The following is a 20,939-nucleotide window of genomic DNA, read 5'->3' as shown; positions in this document are numbered from 1 at the left end:
TGTTTTGTAATTTGCTTTTTAAAAGCTCCTACAAGGACAACAGTGCCATAATGCAGCTGCGGCAGGGCAGAAGCCATGCTGCTGTAAATAGTGTGTGTGTGTGTGTGGGAATGTAAGGTTGGCAGGGGTTGGCAGCAATCACAGGTGTGTCCATTCCCCAGTTAGGTAATTAAGGATAATTGGGGAGTAGCCACATGTATAAAAGGAACCAGAAAGCCTTTGTCTGGTGGATGTTGTGTTGTGGTGCGTTGTGACAGTGACGGTGAATGCCCAGTGTTTATTCTTTTTTGTTTGAACCTTTTATTTTGGCCCTCATGCCGTGTTTATTTTGTTCCCGTTTAAACTGCAGCTTCCTTGTCTCTCTTCCTGCCGATACCAGCTTGGGCCGTGACACCACCCTGTCACAACAATCTTTAAGTGTGTTGTAATAAATCTGATACAATGACGTAGAACATCAATTTTACCATAATTGAAATGAACTCATATGAACTCAATTTTCTCTTACTGTTGTTTTGATGTTGTTTTTGTCAACCGTTGAATCAATCTATGCAAGAGACATACTGTATGTTCAGTGGTAAAGTGCAATAAAATAGACAAATCTGTTTTTGAAATCTGAATGGAAACTGGAGGCTTTAGCAATTTATTTCAAATCACAGAACCCAGCCCCAGCGTGCAGTTTACTTGGTGGCATTGTTTCTCTGGATCAATTATCAACTGCTATCAACGGAATTGCATGCTTTGCTGCAGTCCTGAGGACAGGCTGATTCTGGTTAATTAAATCTGCTCCACTGGCCCTGTTAAACCCCCAAAGCACAAACCGTGATTCATTTTGTGGAGAAAAAGTTTGGCTGCTGAAAAATCTGTTAAATTATGATCATGTAAAAACAAAAATGGAAAATGGGTCTTGAAGTAGCAATAGAGATGTGATGGGTAGTAACACATTTAAAAATAACGAACACAGCTTCTTTGCCTTAATTACAGCAAAAATAATCAAAGCGCAGGTGACATTTGAGCTTATCTCAGCACCTGGATAAATGAAATGTACAACCAGTACCAATACACACAATAAGCAAGTCACAAAGCAAAATAATGATCTGGGTCATCATACAGCACAGCCTGTACGAAGTCCCACAAAATGTCCATCCGTCCTTTGTCTAATCCTACCTCCCAGGCCTGGTTGGTCCAGAAAGAAGGTCAAGATGCACAGTCCATTCTCGGCTTCGGTACATAGTGTCATCCACCCTAATCCATGTACATATAAGATTCTCTCTTGTCAAAGCCCTTATTCTTGTACCCTCCCAGACCTCTCTGTTCCAAAGACATGTCTGAAGTGCAGTTTTTATCAAATACTGCATGTAAAGTTTTAACTAACTTTGACCATAATGCAGTTTATGGCCCAAGACATTAAGGCATATACAATAAACCTCTCCACACATGTACAGTAATTCTGTAGTGAGGTGTTCCGCCAGTATTCTTTAGAATGTGTTCTTCTCAAGTTGAGAAGCAAAGGAAACCAGTAGTGTTTTTAACAATGGTGTTAACAACACACACCAACGTGACAGACAGTAACATCCTTCAGACTCATGAAGCACCAGGATAGCTTTGGCTATCTATATAGGATGCAGTTAGGCTAAATTTTCAATAAAATTGAGACTACAAAACATTTTATGTCTGATTGCAGTTCTGAAAGAATAATTCCCAATCAGAATTTGAGACCTCTATAGCCATATCAGCAGGCCTCACAGACAAATCATTTTTTGTTGTCTCACCGAACATCTGTATAAATAAATCAAGATAAAATCAGATACCATTTTTTTGTTGTTGCTATTAGCAGCTACAAACTAGCAGAAAGAACTTGCATGCAGCAAAAGAAAGGGAGATGTATGGGTTGGATGAAAGTGGAACATGGAGATTTGTGTGTCTGTTTTGTCTGCTCTGTTCTTTGTTTGCTTTTATATTGGTGATTGTTTGCTGTTTGGTTTAGTTTTGTTTTGGGTGGCCCTTACCTGTTCCAAGAATGGGACATTTCTCACAGTGTGGGCCCCAGGCCTTGCCAACACTGCAACAGCAGAGCTGCTTGCTGAGCTGGACAGAGACTGGGTGCATGCACTGCTTTCCAGCACTGAGAAATCGGAAACAGAAGCCTTTCTCTTCGGGGATCATAGGATTACTGGCTGCAGCGAAAAGGGAAGGGAGTTCGCTAAATTGTTATACATAAAAAAAATTAAATAAAAAAAATAACGAGAGAAAAAAAAACACACTTCAGAGTTTCCATCACCAGCATTAAAAAGGATACAATATACCAGGGGCAGGTAAGCCCGGCTCTTCCATTCCATTCTATTTCAGGACTCTTCTAACCAGGTCCTTAACAATTTAATTGATCTTCACCAGGGTCAATTAAATAATTGTGGAAATGGTTGGAACAATGTCCAGCCATTGAACAAAATGGAAGGGGTTGCCTACCCCTGCAATATACCAACAATTAAAAAACATAAAAGCATAACAAAATGACAGGGTAAGCCAGCAGAGGTGCACATGGTACTGTTGTGTGTTCCTTGATCACAGGGCTTGAATGAGGGTGATATCTGGGAGCAATGTGACCCACTAATAAGAGCGATTAACCTTGCTTACACCAAGCAAACAATGCCATGTTCAAGCAGGGAAACAGACTGCCATTGTTTTCCATGCACTGGCAGTGAAGCAGAAACACAGGCAGCTTCTGAGAGCCAGGACAAGCAGGTCTACAGGGCGCTCAGAGTATCAGACAGAGGAGGGACCTAATCAGCAGAACTCCAAAAGATAGTCGGCCTCGGTTGGGATTAATCTCATCTCTTCAATGTGAAAATATTCCTAATTCTAATAAATGCATATACAGTATCATGCCCCCGTAACCGTTGCCACTGAAGTCATGGTTGGAAGTTCAGAACGATATATAACAGTAGTAGATCTGGTGATCAAGATTGTGTTTGTTTAAAACAGGGGGAGGGATCTCCTGGAGTTAGGAAGGAGCTGTAATGATGGTGCCGAGGTTATCTTCCTTTGCTGTAGAAGATGTGATAAAGCAGGGGTGGCCAACCCTGGTCCTGGAGAGCCGATGGTTCTTGAGGTTTTTGTTCCACCTGAGTTCTTAGTTATTTAATTGACCCAATTATTTTCTCAATTGGTCAACGCTAAAAAAAAGTCCAAGTATTTACCGATTGATGACTTAAAGATACGCAGAAAACCTGCAGGACTGTCTCTCCAGAACCAGGGTTGGCCACTCCTGTGATAAAGGGTGGTGGAACGACCAAACTGAACTTGAGGTTATATAGTACAATATGAAACAAATACTTTAAGAAGAGTTGAGATTTTCGTAAAGGATTTAGTTACTTTAAGGGTGCAGCACTGCCTTTATGCAGCTGCTTTTGTGTCACACTTAATAATATCCACATGCTTTTAATAACACAGGGGGAACGGTTTGCGCAGCAGATGTTCTGATTTCCAAAATAACTGTTTTGGTCAGTGAGGACTGATGCCTCTTTAACCAGTTTCTGTAACTTATTATTATTATTTGTTTATTTAGCAGAACCCTTTATCCAAGGCGACTTACAGAGACTAGGGTGCATGAACTATGCATCAGCTGCAGAATCACTTACAACTACGTCTCACCCGAAAGACAGAGCACAAGGAGGTTAAGTGACTTGCTCAGGGTCACACAATTAGTCAGTGGCTGAGGTGGGATTTGAACCGGGGACCTCCTGGTTACAAGCCCTTTTCTTTAACCACTGGACCACACAGCCTCCTTCATATAGTCATGGGCCAAAATATCAAAGCTTTTTTTTTTTAATCAAAGTTTTGCCTCCCAAACCAATGCCAGAGCCAATGCGATGATACCCAGCAAAGACACAGCCAGGACGCCATACACCAATAACTAGCCCCTAAATTAAGTGTTAGCTGTTTATTTACGGTTTCTTTCTTTTTTGGGTGTTCTAATAATGATCTGGAGTGCAGTCAGTAGGTTCTGTGTATAGTACCCCTATGAGTATAACACTGTTTAAAAATAAATGTTTAAACAGTGTTTAAGCAATTTCTCTTTGATAAACCTACCCTGTACTGTCATGCTTATTATTGCTGAATTCAAGGTTGGCTTCTATAGCAGTAAATAAGCTGTGACTCCCCTTTTGGGTAAATCCCAGAACGGAACCAAGATGCACAAAATAGTGTAGCCATGGGGAAGCAATATACTATATGCTACCCTGTAGCTTACATGCTTCCTGGTTGGATTTAGAGAGAGATACAGAATGTTTGCATGACTGTATTGTTACTTATAACCGTATATTATCAGTCGCTACAGTAATTTATCATTTAAAAGAAAAACACTGAAAATGGAAAAAGGGTTCAACTTTATCTGAGAAACTGCCTGTTCTGTTAAACAGGGAAGGTGCCTTCAAGTCTCTTTACTTTGCAACTCCGACACAAATTGTGCCTGACAACCAGCAATCCCCTCTGATACCTTGAGCCAACCAGCTTTGGAGTTCTGCCAAGACAAACTATTTCCTAGTTTATCATGTCATTAAGGTTGCTCTCACAATGTTTGACCTGCTTCCAGACAAATTGAATGGCATCTGGTCCTTCTCCCCTGTGCAATTACAATTACCGTGGCTGATTAAAATAATATTTGCATTTATATATTACAGTCATTTTGCAAAGCCATGTAAAAAAAAAAAACAACATTCTGTAGGTAACCAAGCACAGGCACTTTTTTTTTCTATGCTATATATAGGGTACCATCATCCTGTGGTGGATTCTTCTGCGTACAACATCAGTGCTGTCGATGCAGGTTTAAGGTTTGTTCATTCGTTATTGTCATGCACATTCATATCATTCAGGGAAGGTGCAGCTATACCTTTCAGAACCGTGACTGGCTAATATTCAAAGAGCATAAATATACAAAGTTATCCAAATCCATTGCAGGAATTCATGCATGGCAAGCAGAATATAACATGCTGATACAACTTACTGCCAAATGCTATACAGTAGGAACATGAACTAGTGTACACCTTTATATGTCTTCTCCAAAAGTCTATACACCTCTGGTATATTCATTATTGGATTACGGACATAGGGGTCTATTCATTGGATCTAAATTGTGGTGGATTGCATGCATTGTTCGATGTTTCATTTTTATAGTCTGTGTTGATCAGTTGAATAAACCCCACCAACTGAATAGACCCCACTGTATATTCACCATGAATCTGTTGAAAATGAGATGAACATTGGTGATTTTTATATAGCTATCCCTTGCCAATCAAGCTTATTTGTCCAATTCAAACCCTGGTTTGCAGACCCTTTCCAGACCATGAGAGTTCATTTTGTGTGGATGCCTAAGCAGTGGATACTGTATGAGGCTATGGGGGAAAAGAAGAATGGAGGTCTAACCAATACAGTTCACAAATTAAACAAGTTTAGAGGTCTAAGCTTAAACCATAAATGCAGTCACAAAAACACTGAGCAATTAGTTTACAAGTGGAACAAGTGGCAGTCTCTGCTCAAAGAGGCCCAGGACAGAATGGAAATGAATTGGCACACACACCTCAAAATAAAATGAAAAAAGGGATATATAAATAAAATGAAAAATAAATACATACATACATACTGAACATACATACATACATACATACAAGGCTTGTCATAAGTATACAGATGCTTGTCATTATTAACACTAGAACCGCCGCGGGATTAATGAGATTTAAAATGTAAACGAATCTGTGTACTGTCAATGCAATGCGGTTGTCCGTTTAAAAAAAAAAAAAAAAGGCCAACCGCATTGCATTCACAAACGCAGATTCGCAGTTGGCCAGGCGCTGCCCGGGAGGGGTAGGGGTTGGGTTGGCTGGGGAGTCCTTGGCTCACCACACACCAGCAACCCCTGTGGCTGGCAGGGTGCCTGCAGGCCGGCCTGTATGCAATTCAGAACTCCGTGGTCCTCCGACGCTGTAAGTTCTGAATATGGCTGCACGGCGGGCTTGCAGAGTGAAAAAAAGCAGACGGCTGACGGCACTCGTTTCTCCCGAGTTAGTTCGGGGGGTTCAGTGGTGAGCCAGGTTGAATAATAACTGGACATTCCAACATTGGGGAGAAAAATTGGAAAATTAATAAAAATAATTGTTAAAAAAATAAAAAAAATAATAATAATAAAAAATAAATTGTTATAAAAAGAAAAAAAAAAACTGTTTCTTAGTTGCAATTACTTACGAACACAGGTGGAGAGTGTAGGATCCGGCACGTATCCTGCTTTACAGGTACACCTGTAGCTGCCAATCGTGTTCAAGCAATTCCCGTTCGGACACACCCCTTGTAACTGGCACTCATTGATATCTGTGAACAAACACAAAAGATTTCTTTATACCAGTCAGGTCTTTACTAGCGACAGTCTGTGGGGTCAGTTTTAATATTGTAAAACAGACCTGAATACCGACACCTATAAATGGGTGCCGGGCAGCAGTGTTTAGGGCTCTGGACTTTTGACTCATCATTTAATTCAATAACAATACAGTGGAAAGACAACCTCAGAGCTGATTTTTTGGGTGTCGGTAGTAAGATCAGCAGCTATCTAGATCATGCATAAACTAGGTATTTATTATTTTTTCTAGCAAAAATCAACACACAGATGAACATCATGAGTCTCACAGGGAGCAGTAGCATTGACAGATCCCTTTTTAAAACACAGCTAAAGCGTATCAAAGTCAGTCCAACGGAAATGTGGGAACCTATTTAAAATGCCTTCCTTTCCTGCTGGAACTACAGCTGATAACTCTGCAATGCTCAGTTACCCCCATCATTGCTGTAATATTAAAACAGCCATAACTCACAAGAGAGCTGCAGAATGCTCGATTGAGAGATCCTTGAGCTCTTAACACATGCAAAAAGTAAATCCAAAAAAGAGAGTTCTGCTAAAGAACAGCTTGAAAGTACTTCCCCATTCAGAAATAAGGGAATCATTTTTGATGCAGGTCCCCACTATGGTCCTTTCCTTCCGTCTGCAAACAAGCCGTCATCATTAAACAGTTTAAACTCTTCCTGTGTGGAAATGGGATTGATCTCCGCAACTGAGCTGAATCCAATTAAGGGAAAGGACATGAAACGCTTTGAGGAATGACTCTCTGGAACATATTATCCTACTTTGATCAATACATTAATATATAAGGCTGCCCATACATAAAGCAAAAAGAAAATATATCCTCAATGATAATGCAGTTCTCATTCCTAAGGTGTGTTGACCTCATAAGGAAAAATTAGTTCCAATAAAATGCCTATTGTTAATGCCCATAAGGATATATGCATATATGCATGCATATAGGATTCATGCTTTATGATTAGTGGCAGAAACTACAGTTTTTATTTGAATTTATGCTTCTGTTTATTTATTTCTGCATATACTGCATTTGTTATCATTAATTGGTGAAAATAGTGGAAACTGGTTCAAAGGCCCCATAACTACAAATGCACAGATGATATCAGCCACTGTTACATTATGCACATCAGTATTTTCATGTTGCATTGTATTCCAATATGTGTACACACACTTTATTAGCATTGTAGGTTCCAAGCTATTAAAAAGTGAATTGACAATGATCACACAAATCCTTCAGTTGCAGTTAAAAAAGATCTGTGCTTGGTTTGATTTGGAAACCTTTATTTTTAATTGAATAATGTTCCCAGATGGCCCTTATTTAAATACAAGGAAGTTAATATTGTAGTGAAGTATTACTTTCCATTAAAGCTGCCTAACTGTAAAACTATCCTGCACTGGAAGAGGGAAGATGGGGGGAGAGCTTCTGTTTCCATTTAAAACAGCCAAACCATCACATTTGTTCAACAATCAAACTTCAGTGTTGTCTTTATTTGTCTAAATAACTCCAAACGCATTATCTGATCAGTTCTAACTTGGTGGCCCTCTTACAAATGGAATCCATGGAACCTCATTCTGCAGCTTAATCCCCCACCTCCTCCCCTCGCTTCGGTCAAGACCCACAATCTTGGCTGTGGCATCAATATTTCATTTCATTTTAAATTCAGTGAAAAAATATTGCCATCTGTTTCCAGTTCTGTCTGTTTTTTTTTCTCTTGGCGTGCTATAGTGCGCAGTGCACAGTGTTACAGCTCTCCCACTGTAATGGTAGCTGTCGGGCTGTACAGGGGTCTCAGGGTGTTGCTGATGTGACACAGTGCTACTAGAAGACTGTAGTAAAGTCGGGTGTAACTATTTTAAAATGAAGAGGCTGATGAATAAAGGGGCCACTTTCCAAACATTCAGATGGAACCCCCGATATGTTTTTCCTTTTTGTCTTTATCGTATTCTACTGAATTGGCATCTCAGCCCATTGAATTGAATTGAATTGAAAGCAAGGACTGGATGCAAACCGCAAACTATACGGTTCATGGACTGACGCCTTATCATTCAAGTAAAGAGCAAGCTCTGGAGTCGAAAGGTAAGCGTCTTATGTCGATGTCAGTATTATTAACTCATCAGCTGAGAAGAAGAATACTACAAACAGGAAACAAACAGTCTGGAATAACCCAGCCCTACATTCACACAGATTAAATCATGGTTTTTCCCTATAGGATTTCCCTGCCTTTCCTACTCCAATACAAACGAGTGATGATGTAATCCCAGGACTGCAATGATGAGGCATTTATCCCGAAAGCATGGAAATGACACAGAAATGTTGGATGGGCTGGCCCCTGGGAGATGAGTTAGCTAATGATTAATGCCGTCCAAAGGAAATAACTATACATTGCACTGAAATCAACTGCGTCCTGACTAGCGAGGAAATATTGCTTGTTCTATTCTATAAGTAATTCATTCTTGTGTTTCATAATAAAACATATACAATATTAATTTCCTTATTTTTCATAGAAATGTTTCACATAGCACTTAGGTACAGATATGAACCCAACTGAAAAAAAATACTGTAGTACTCTGTGACAGGGCAGAAGAGTGTGTCACTATTTTAACACACTTATATCTTAATACTTCTGTCAGTGCTGAAACAGCTTACTACAAGAACTGTTCCTACAGCCTAACCACTGTACTTTTTGTAGCTTTTTTATATCCTCAAATAATTAATTAAAGTAAAGGCAAACACAAAAATCAAAATATAATATGCTTTATTTCTGCAAAATGTTAAAGATTGTATATTTTAAAAAAATGTGTACCAGTAATACCCCCCATTGCCAGGAGTCTAGCTGTGGGAGCCCAGCGAGGAGAGGCTGTTGGAGAAAATCCAAACTTAGCAGCGCTCTGAAAGATGTCAACTACTAGACAGGTCAGTACCCTCCCCCCACCACTCCTGCTCCCACTACTACTACCACTGTACTATCTGTCTCACCTGTCCTGCCATGACTGTCATCCTCTGTCCCTTCTCTGTTGCCGCTCACCTAACCCCTCTAACCTCATCGCTCTGCCCCCCCCCCCCACTCTCTCCCCTCCTGCACTCTCTCTGGTACCCTCTGAAACTGGCACTCTTCAGCTAACAAAGCTGATTTCATCTCTGTCTTTGCCTCCCACCTCTTCCTCACTGCTTGCTCTCACTGAAACCTGGCTCTCCCCTGATAACACTGTAACTCCTTCTGCCCTGTGCTCTCTCCACGTCTTTCTCCTCTCTCCCTCCTTACTCTTTTCTGTCCCCTCTGAGCTCTCCTCACTCTCAGTTAACACCTTTCAATTTCGGGCTGTCCAACTAACCTCTCCCTGTCAACTCCTGCTAATTGTACTGTACCGTCCCCATGGACGTCTCACTCACTTTCTCGATGAACTCGACTATCTCCTCCCTCCCCTCTCTGTCTACCCCAACTGTCCTGTTAGGTGATTTCAATATCCATCTCTCCAACCCCACCCACTCTGCTGGATTCCTTCCTCTCCTTCACTCCTTTGACTTCTCTCTCTCTCCATCCCCTCCGACCCACAAAGCTGGCCGTCAACTAGACCTTACCTTCTCCAGGGCCTGCTGCCCCTCCACCCTCTCTGTTACCCATCTGGACCTCTCTGATCACTATTTCATCTCTTTTTCTCTGTCTCTCCTAACTCCCCCTACTCCACCTACCTCCACTGTCACCTCCCGCTGTGACCTCCGCTCTCCCTCCCCCTCTGTCCTTACCTCCACGCTTTCTCTCACCTCCCTCCTATCGACTCATTCTCCCGACTCTCTGTAGACTGCTACCTCCACCCTCTTCTCCTTCCTCACTTCCTCCCTCAACTCCCTCTGTCCCCTCCCCTCCCCAACCCTGGCTCTCCTCTGTGCTCTGCTCGGCAAGAATTGAACTTCGCTCTGCTGAAAAGAAATGGAACAGAACCATACTCCCTGCTGCCGTTAGACCTCTACCACTCCCTCCTCTCCTCCTTCTCCTCTACTCTCTCCTCTGCTAAATGCTCCTATTTCCAATCTATTATCCAATCCTCCACTAACAACCCCCAAAAACTATTCTCTACCTTCTCCTCCATTGTCAACCCTCCCCCCTCCTCTATCTCCTCTGATGACTTTGCCTCTTTCTTCATCTCTAAAATCTCTGATATCCGCAAACTCTAACACCTCCTCTCCTGTTCTCTCTCTACACCCACTCCCTGGGCCCCCTCATTGCATCCTATGGTTTCTCATACCATTTCTATGCTGATGATGCTCAGATCTTCCTCTCCTTCCCCCCTCTGACCTCACCATCCCCTTCCGTATCTCTACCCGTCTGTCTGCTATCTCTTCCTGGATGCACTCGCATCACCTCAAACTGGACCCCTGCCTCTCCTACTCCCAGCACATCTCCACTCTAGCACGCACCTGCCGATTGTTCCTGAGCAACATACAAAGAATCCGACCCTTCCTCACCAACTACTCCATGCAACTCCTCGTCCAGTCCCTGGTACTCTCCCGTCTAGACTACTGCAACTCCCTCCTGGCCGGCCTCCCTGCATCCGCCACCCGTCCGCTCCAGCTCATCCAGAACTCCGCTGCTCGCCTGGTTTTCTCTCTGCCTCGCTTCTCCCATGCTACTCCACTGCTCCGCTCACTCCACTGGCTACCGATCACCGTTCGCATCCAGTTCAAGACTCTTGTACTCGCCTACAGATGCCTTGACCAGACTGCACCCAGCTATCTCCAGACCCTCATCTCTCCCTACACCCCCACCCAACCTCTCTGCTCCGCCTGCACTAGAAGACTGGCTCTACCTCCTCTACACCCCTGCCTCCAGAGCCTGCTCCTTCTCCACCCTCGCCCCGAAGTGGTGGAATGACCTTCCTAAGGATGTCAGGACTGACCAGTCCCTGACCACCTTCCGGCACCTCCTCAGACCCACCTCTTCAAACAACAACTGTAAAACTCAACTCTTCCCTTCTGGACAATATAGCACTCTGCCCTTAATGCACTTTAACTTACACTTATCTGCTCTGTATTTTACTGTATTTAATCCTGCACTTAACCCAATCTGTAGTATTTTTTTATTTCACTTGCACTCATAACTAACCCTGATGTAACTATCAACACTGTTACCTGCTCTTGAACTGCCCCTATATCAAATTGTACTGTGTACTGTATTTACTCTTATTAGGACTGAAGTCATTGTATTTTGTATCTTGCTCTTAATTGTACTGTAATTCTTGATACGTATTTTTTGTATACAACTGTAAGTCGCCCTGGGTAAGGGCGTCTGCTAAGAAATAAATAATAATAATAATTGCCCACCCCCTTTGTAGGGTCCCCTTTCCTTGCAGTATGTGACATTTTCTAATATGCATATTTTGTGGGCAGTCATATTGTGGTGTGAATGGGTGACTGACTTTTCCATAATGTGCCCCCCCCCCCAAAACAACCTGGTGCTCCCCCTGCAGAGCACACTCCATGGCACATACCCTTTACTAAATAAGTAGCTTCATTTGCATTATTAGGTTTTTTTTTTCCACCATGCCATTATGAGGTGCAGTTTTTAGTCTGTTTCCATGAGGTCATTAACTGCATGGAGTACTTGCAGTACATCACTCTCACTGCTACTGGTAAAGGGGGAGTCTGTGCTATCAGGGACTGTGTGTTTTCAGTGTGATGCCACTTTTGCCACACACACACAAATGGCAGGTCTATCCTTTGTGACGCCCACATTTAAATGTGAGAATCCCGAGTCTATACTTTTCCTGTGAATAGTTCATATTACTGATGGAACTGGGCAGGCCCGGCTTACTGAGGGAATTGTGTGGGAATCAATTTTCTGTGTGATTAGTCAGATGGAAATGAGCCATGCAATCTTGTCCTAACCCACAGTACAGTGTATGCATAATACAGGCAGCTGCACAACAAGCTCCCCACACCATGTGGCCTGTATCCCTCCCAATGTGATTATTTTCCAGGACTTGCATCTGTGTGTGTGTGGTGGTTTTTCCTCTTTCTCTGTTCCCCAAAAACGTGTTTCCTTCTTTTCCGTGAAATCTAGTTCTGATGTTTTCTTATGTGAGCTCAAATTCTGAAGTGACATCATTGGTGGCATCATCAGCTTCAAGTCATTTGTTTTTAGTGATCGCCATTGATGGCATCATCGCTTGTGCTTAGTTTTGTATGTATTTAATTTGAAATAATGAGAATCACAAAGCCAGCAGTAAGTCAGTGCCAATGTATGTTCATGAGGGTTAACAGGAGGAAAAAATGATTCATAAAATGACTCGGGAGCACAATAAATCTGCTATCAAGAACGGAAATGACTGGACAGCTCCCTAACTATGACTGAGAGCTCCCAGAAAACACCCACGGATCAGACAACAGCAAAATTAAACGTACAGTAAGACAGACACCCTGCACTATCGCCTGATATGGAATAGCATGTGTTGAGTCTAACTGTAGGAGTGAATGTGGTTCTTTCTGGACATAATATCCTGTCCACCCTCATTATAAAGATTTCCACTGGTACAGTATATTGGCATGATGTTATAGCAGTTTACCATGCTTGTACTATGGTTTTATCCATGCTTTAATATACTCATTTGTGGGTAACCATGCTTCACTGTGATTTTCCCTGCTTTCACTCTGCTTGATTAACCATAAAGATGCCGTTTAAAACACTCAGCAGTCCTGTACGTTACATTACATTTTTACTATTGCCTTTTAAAGGTCAATACAATGACCTTCGTTACAGCTCAGTGTATACTGTGATCTCAATCACACAATCTGACGTAAAACCTTTTGGCTATGGTTTAGGCAAACGGCTTCAGCAGTGTTTCATAGTTTAACCGTTTGCCTACTGAGATAAACAGTTTTATATGCTTTTTCAACGCTATTAAAAAGCATTTTCTATTCACCTTTGCCTTTCTGATACAGGTGGCTTACCCTTGATAATCACCTTTTACTAAATCGGACATCTAAAAAAAAGCATTACCCACGCGATCACAGCAATCATATTACGAGCTGTTGACATGCGCCCCACACAGACGACTCTTTGTTTGCCTTGAGCACATTGCAACAGGACAGGTCCGCATACGCAGCTCGGGCGCAATTTAAAGTAAATAATTAGGGTTCAGTTATCAATCACTCTAGTGATGTCACCTCGGCACGAGCACCACAACAGCTTCAACAACATCAAAATGTTGTTGAAGCTGACACCCTGGGATCCTTCAAGAAGCTGCTTGATGAGATTCTGGGATCAATAAGCTACTAACAACCAAACGAGCAAGATGGGCTGAATGGCCTCCTCTCGTTTGTAAACTTTCTTATGTTCTTATGTTCTTATGACCGTGAGACCATCAGTAGTACACTAGCCTACTGAGAGGTTTATACACCTGAGTGGGCAAAGGGGAGGGGGTAATGAGCAACCCCCTCCCCCCAAATACACATTTCCATAGACCATAGTTTCAGGTATGGATATCTGAAAACCATTCCCTGGTTTCCCTGTGTAAAAAAAAAAATGTCTACATTTATTTAAAAAAAAAGTACTATACAGAATACACATTAATTGTATCTATAATAAGAAAAAATAACATACAAAGAACTCAGGGGGTAAAAAGTAGGCTGCTCAGCACTGTGGTAGCATCAGACCAGATAACTATTGGGTTTCCGTTAACAATTCCTGTGCGTGAACATGTTTAGCTTTGCAAGCGTTTGTCAAAGGAGAAAGCAGCAAGCAAGAGACCTGACGACTCAGTAAGCCTCGTAGAACAAAAAGCTAAACCTGATACCAAAAACGAAAACCAGAGAGCAAGGCATTCTGTGCACATGGAAGATGTACACTTTGCAATTAGTATTCAGGGTACTTTAAAACCACCTATTTGAAGAATAAATATGTTGCCCATATATCTTAATTTCCAATCCCTGCCTTGTCCCTTGGTAGTGTCCTAAATCCCACTCACTGTCCTAATCAGATCTGAGGTAGCTTGTATGGCTGAACTGCACGGGCATTGATGGGTTATTCCTGGTGACACACCGCTGATGTATTATTGGTTTATTTAGCAGACGCCTTTATCCAAGGCGACTTACAGAGCCTAGGGTGTGTGAACTATGCAGCAGCTGCAGAGTCACTTACAATTACGTCTCACCCGAAAAACGGAGCACAAGGAGGTTAAGTGATTTGCTCAAGGTCACACAATGAGTCAGTGGCTGAGCCGGGATTTGAACCGAGGACCTTCTGGTTACAAGCCCTTTTCTTTAATCACTGGACCACACAGCCTCATTCCACCAGCACCAATGCATTTCTACTCGTTTTCAGCTATCATCTCCAAATTCAAGACGCGTCAAAGAAAAAAATCAAATGTGGCACCTGCCCTTTCATTCTCCTAAGAGTCCTGTGTTTGAATTCAGCCCAAGATGGATCATTAACTAAAGAAAAAAAAAAAAAAATTGTGGTTTGATGGATTGCTAGTGAAGTGACTCTGGGGAGTCTACCAGTGGTAACTGGGATAGAAATGTACAAATGAAAAATCAACTTCCATTTAGTACAGATGGCAGACTTTGGCTTGGAATTTAAAATGCTGGTACTCACCAGTAGAGGGTGCTATAAGTAGGTTAAGACTTGCATTCAATAAAGCATATTTGCAAAGAATAACGTACATTTGGAAACAGGTCGAAGGCTTGTTTCTTAAGCAGTGCTTTCACAGCCTAATGTATATTGCTTTGTTTTTTAATGTATCTGTGGCTATTCTTGTACAGTATAGTGTCCACTAACATTGAGATACTGCTGGTTTTGTGTTGAGTCTTCACAGATACTAACATTTACACATGCAATTCTTACCTTGGCAATAAGTTATGTTAATCCTCTTGTATCCTTGAGGGCAGTCCATCGTTTGTCTAGATCCAGTCAATGGGATAGCTATAAGAAAAAACAAAGACCGGCTAGTTATTCTAGTAAACTGGGCACTTTACTCAGAAAGTTGATACTTCTGAACCCATTCTCCCTTAGAAACTGTAGTGCAAAACATGCAACTTTAAAATGAAATGACCATAAACACCACTATTGCTTTGTAGCAATATGGATAAGTACTATTATAATATCGCAGACTACTCTTAACTATGAATTGTACATACCACAATACTGTGTGTGTGTGTGTATATATATATATTGTAAGACAGCGTGTTGTGTGAGACAGCAGGGAGGGGGTTAAACCTCCCTGAAGAAGAAAAGAAGAAAAAAAAATGCACCTTGTTGTTTGATTGTGTTGCTTTATTGTTTTGTTAATTGTCTTATTGTTTTGTTTAATTGTTTTGCCTTTTAGTTAATCATTTGTTAATTGTTTTATTATTAATTATCCCCTGCACCTGGTAGCTATTGCTAAATTGGGACCAGGTGCAGGGTATTTAAGAGGAGCAGTCAGTCTGCTCAAGGCTGCTGAGTAGAAGGAAGCAGAAGAGAGGTGCGCTGCTTCCGAGCAGTCATTGAAAAGTAAGTGCTGGAGACCTGCGAAGTTTGTTTGTGTTTGTAGTGTCAGGTAAACGGCTTAGCCGTCCTGCAAGTTAGTCAGGGAATAACCTGTATAGTTAGCGCTCCAAGAGGAGCTAGGTGTTTATTTTGTATTTGTTTTATTTTTGTGTTTATTAAAATATAAAAATGCCATTTCTGTGTGCTGGGTCGTATTTTTAAAGGGGCACGAACCCGTGTGAGCTACGGATCTTTTACAATATATATATATATATATATATATATATATATATATATATATATATATATATATACCGAGCATCAAAGAAACTATTTTAACACATTTATTCGAAAAAATAAGGTATATAAATGATGGACATTGATGAAATGTTTTTGTTTTCTTTTTAATCACTTGATCATTCATCCTTGACCATGACACGCTTGAGTGACTATGACTGAAGCATATGCACTTAATCACCTAATTAGTGAGACAGCTGATTGGACCCTGGATATGGAGTGATTTCAGCTGTTGAATTGCAAGCTTGAATAAAAGCAATAAAGAAAATCACAGAAAAAAAACAATATGCCACATCTGTCAAGACCGCAGCGCCTTCATGCAATCGGCATGTTGGAAGCTGGACTAGGGCAGCGTCCTGTGGCTCGCCGTCTTGGGTGCTCACAACCAGCAATTTTAAACCTGGCGAGACAGTATAACCAGACACACACTGTCAATGACAGGCCATGAACTGGGAGACCAAGAGTCACAACACCTGCCCAAAATCGACAGATCATTTTGTAGCATCTTCGTGATGTCAATTGTTAATCAGCACAATAAAAAGTCACTGCACCTGCTCTAAAACAGTGTTTGCCATTTTTCGATCACATCTAGTGAATTTTATCCAAATATAAGTGATACGTTTCTTTTGGTGATCAAATATAGGAGGCTGTGTGGTCCAGTGGTTAAAGAAACGGGCTTGTAACCATGAGGTCCCCGGTTTAAATGATGTATGTATACAATTACAATACAAAACTAAAAACGTTTTTGAAGAAAAATGTTTTAACGTTATTTTGTCACTTGACAGTATTCAAACATTACAGCCTCTGTTCTGTATACAGAATTTTTTTCCAACCATCGGCACACTTTATAGTGTATATAATGGCAAGAAAAAAAGACATTCCACTGTAGTCTACCTATTACTGTATATGTCATCCCTCAATAATGTCACTGGCTAACCTGGAACAAACTAGAGAATGCCCTTGAAAACCAGTTAAACAGGGTTGCTATATCTTGTACACCACCCTCTGTGATGGGGTGAAAATAGGGTTTCTTTTTTTGTGATTTTTTGTGTTAATACTATACTTATTTGTACAGGTACTTGTTTTCATTCACTCCCGTATAGTAAAAATGTTCATACTTATTCCACCAACAATAACAGTATTGTCTTTATTGTCATATTTAAATGTGTTAATTTTATAAATGTTCAATAGAGTTAGTTGTTTGAATATGTATATTAACTGGATGTAGGAAAGAGTTACGTTTGAGCTTTGTTTAAAATTAAATGTGAGAATGTGGCTGGAACTGAACAAACTGTGGACCTTGATTGGTGGTGCAATTAATCAATTATTCGATTTTTTTAAATGATGCAGGTGTATATAAGAGTATGTTTAGTCTTGTAGAAGCTGGAGCTCCAGTGGGCTGCTGCCCAAAGCATCCAAAAGTGTGACTGTATATTGTTATTATTTGTTTAAAAAATCATTTGTTTTGTTTAATTTGGTTAAATAAAAGTCGTCAATAGCATCGCTATTTCAACAGCTTCCAGATTTCCTGCCTTTTCGCCTGATTGCTGGCACCTAACCCTTGCACCTTCTTTCTTGTGTAAAAAGAGAATTAAGCTGACTTACTTATTTGTTTATTTTGTTGAGGAAGGCAAAGCAAGGCACAAAAGGCTTGAAGGATTTAAGTTGTGTAAAGGAGCTAAACAGAACACAAATCACTGTTTGTTTTCATGTAAGCTAATTTATTTACCAGCTATGAGCTGCTCCACTGCACAATGTCCACTTCAAACTGAACCTACACATTCCTGCGAAACCCCAACCCCCCCCCCCCGGCCCTCTGCAGCTCAACACTGGCGAGCATTAACACTGCCTCTTTGTTGAACGGCCTTGAGTATGGTGCAGTATTTTGGGAGGAAGATGAAAAGAATAAGGCAGCCTTTTTCTGGAGAGCAAGTGGGCACCAATTCTGAGCTCCTTTTAAGACAACCACTAATTATGTAGCCATAGTAACGGCTGCAAACTGTCTAATGTTTGTCACATCCCTCATTGTTCTAAAAGGGGACACTGTCTCAATACTGCTAATTACAATCAGAGGATCCTGCATTCACTAGGCAAGTTTACAACCTGATTAAGACTTACTAAATGGTTTCCATTGAGTGTGAGCTGGTGATATATGGGGAAGGGATTCAATGATAATTAGACTACTTCAAGGACAGCTTTCTTCACATCTTCAATTTAGAAACTCGAGAAAGGCATTGGAATTAGTGAACATTGGAAACTTCAGAACTTTCATCCACCAATCAGGAAGCTGCATTTCAGGGCGCTACCAGAGGCACCAGTTGACCACGAAACATTATAATAGAATGTTTGGCTTTAAAGAAGCAAAATCGAGTCACTCAGTATTAGTAAAGATAATAAATTGTTCAACATTTTAGTAAAACATGCAGCAAAATACTTATTTGGTGTTTGGTTTCTCGTCAACATGTTTGAACTGAATGCCTATCCATGTTGTTTGTAGGAGTGAAAGGATGCTGCATTTTAAATACAAGCAAGTAACAGTGATTTATACAGTTAATCGCTATTTGTGTTTGAAAAAGGCAGTGTCAGAACATGGAGGCACTGTATTTTATACTTTTATTAGGTGTGGAAGACTGCAAACATTAATACAAGGAGTGTATTGCAATCCAAGTATTGTATTTACATTATCATAGAGCAGCATAAAAATCCAATTATTTGGGTGTAGTAAAGCATCTGGCAATAATATTAGTGGGGCCTCAATTCATTATGAGCTCCTGCACTAACTATTATATTTATTTTCCTGCAGTCAGCTTGCACCTTAAACTAGTGACTGACATTCTTACTTTTTTTCTTGGTCTCATAAAGGAATGTTGCAAAAGAAATACTAGTGCCAATTAGAAAAGTACCACTTACAGTGCCGTGAAAAAGTATTTGCCCCTGTCTAATTTTCTGCATTTTTGCACATTTTTCACATTGTATTTGGTCAGATTTTTTTGTGGGTTGTAGTAGTATATAGAGGGAGTCTGATAGAAAAAATGACACCAAAGTTTGGTGCTACTTTCATTTGTTTGGTGTGCAAGGTAATCAAACATGCAATCTTCAGGTGTGAAAAAAGTTATTCCCCCCCCCCCCCCCCCTAGTTAACTCAACCCAATTAAAGGGATAATTAGGGTCAGCTGTTTGAGCACTTTGGTTAACAACCAGGCCTGATTTGGGCCAGCCCTCCCAATATAAATCTGACTAACTTTGGCCCTTACCATCAGAGTGAAGTTGTCAGCACACAGGTTCTAGAGGCACATCATGCCACGAGCAAAAGAAATTCCTGAAGACCTCCGGAAAAAAAAGTTGTTGATACCTATCAGTCTGGAAAGGGTTACAAAGCCATTTCTAATGCTCTGGGGCTCCACCGAACCACAGTCAGAGCCATATTGTCCAAATGGAGAAAGTTTGGGACAGTAGTGAATCTTCCCAGGAGTGGCCGTCCTACCAAAATCTCTCCAAGAGCAAGACGTAAAATCGTCCAGGAAGTCACAAAGAACCTACAACAACACCCAGGGATCTGCAGGCCTCTCTCGCCTCGGCAAAGGTCAGTGTTCATGACTTCACCATCAGAAAGACACTGGGCAAAAATGGGATTCATGGCAGAGTAGCAAGGCGGAAACCATTGCTCACTAAGAAGAACATGAATGCTCGTCTGGCGGAAACCAAACACTGCATTCCACAGTAAGAACCTCATACCAACATTCAAGCATGGTGGTGGTAGTGTCATGGTTTGGGGATGCTTTGCTGCATCAGGACCCGGATGCCTTGCCATCATTGAAGGAACCATGAATTCTGCTCTGTATCAGAGAATTCTACAGGAGAATGTCAGGCCATCTGTCTGTGAGCTGAAGCTGAAGCGCAGGTGGGTCATGCAGCAAGACAATGATCCGAAACACACAAGCAAGTCTACATCAGAATGGTTGAAGAACAAGAAATTTTAAAGTTTTGGAATGGCCTAGTCAAAGTCCAGACCTAAACCCCATTGAGATGTTGTGGCAGGACCTGAAACAAGCAGTTCATGCTCGAAAACCCACAAATGTCACTGAGTTGAAGCAGTTCTGCATGGAGGAGTGGGCCAAAATTCCTCCACGGCGCTGTGAGAGACTAATCAATACCTACAGGAAGTGTTTGGTTGCAGTTATTGCTGCTAAAGGTGGCGTAACCAGTTATTGAGTCTAAGGGGGCGATTACTTTTTCACATGGGGGCATTGGGTGTTGCATAACTTTCTTTAATAAATAAATGAAATATGTATCAATGTTTGTGTTATTTGTTCACTCAGGGTCCCTTTTATCTAATATTAGGTTTTGGTTGAAGATCTGATAACATTCAGTGTCAAAAATATGCAAAAATGCACAAAATCAGACAGGGGGCAAATACTTTTTCACGGCACTGTACATGAGGATCAAGATTTGACACATCTCATGCAGTGTGTGCAGTCAACAATTGCTTAACCTATTTGACCTAACCAGTATTATTCCACAATTCTCAAGTGAGTTTCATCATACAAATCTCCTACCTATACCAGCTAAAAAACAGACCACAGAGGTCTGGCATCTAAAGGAAACAATGCAAGACCAGACCGCTCCATGCAGGGGATCTAACCCATTCACAAGGGAAATCCTCTGTATGACAAAGCCACAAACTTTTCTGATCCATCTGAGTAACAACCACATTAAATGAAAACAAGACACAATTACACAGGCTAAAAGTCAATCAAAGTTAATAGTGGGGAGAGCAGTTACCC

The 20,939-nt window shown here is 41.1% G+C and overlaps 1 protein-coding gene across 8 annotated transcripts in view; it reads right to left on the bottom strand.

Moving 5' to 3' along the window:
- The window catches only part of LOC117402566 (latent-transforming growth factor beta-binding protein 1-like), a 166,448-nt gene that overhangs the window by 67,041 nt on the left and 78,468 nt on the right, over positions 1–20,939 (bottom strand). For 6 of the 8 annotated variants that reach the window (XM_034003849.3, XM_034003851.3, XM_059023839.1 and 3 more), the window contains 3 exons: positions 15,235–15,312; positions 6,235–6,357; positions 2,007–2,174 (listed from right to left, as the gene is read on the bottom strand). In XM_034003849.3, the coding sequence (XP_033859740.3) occupies positions 2,007–2,174; positions 6,235–6,357; positions 15,235–15,312 (369 nt within the window). The remainder of the gene's footprint in view (positions 1–2,006; positions 2,175–6,234; positions 6,358–15,234; positions 15,313–20,939) is intronic. The other 2 variants (XM_034003852.3, XM_034003854.3) reach the window with 1 other exon arrangement.

The sequence above is a fragment of the Acipenser ruthenus genome, chromosome 5 (assembly GCF_902713425.1).
Source record: "Acipenser ruthenus chromosome 5, fAciRut3.2 maternal haplotype, whole genome shotgun sequence".
NCBI classification, from domain to species: domain Eukaryota; kingdom Metazoa; phylum Chordata; class Actinopteri; order Acipenseriformes; family Acipenseridae; genus Acipenser; species Acipenser ruthenus.
Note: the sequence above shows the minus strand (reverse complement) of the source record. Positions and strands in the feature narration are given on the sequence as shown.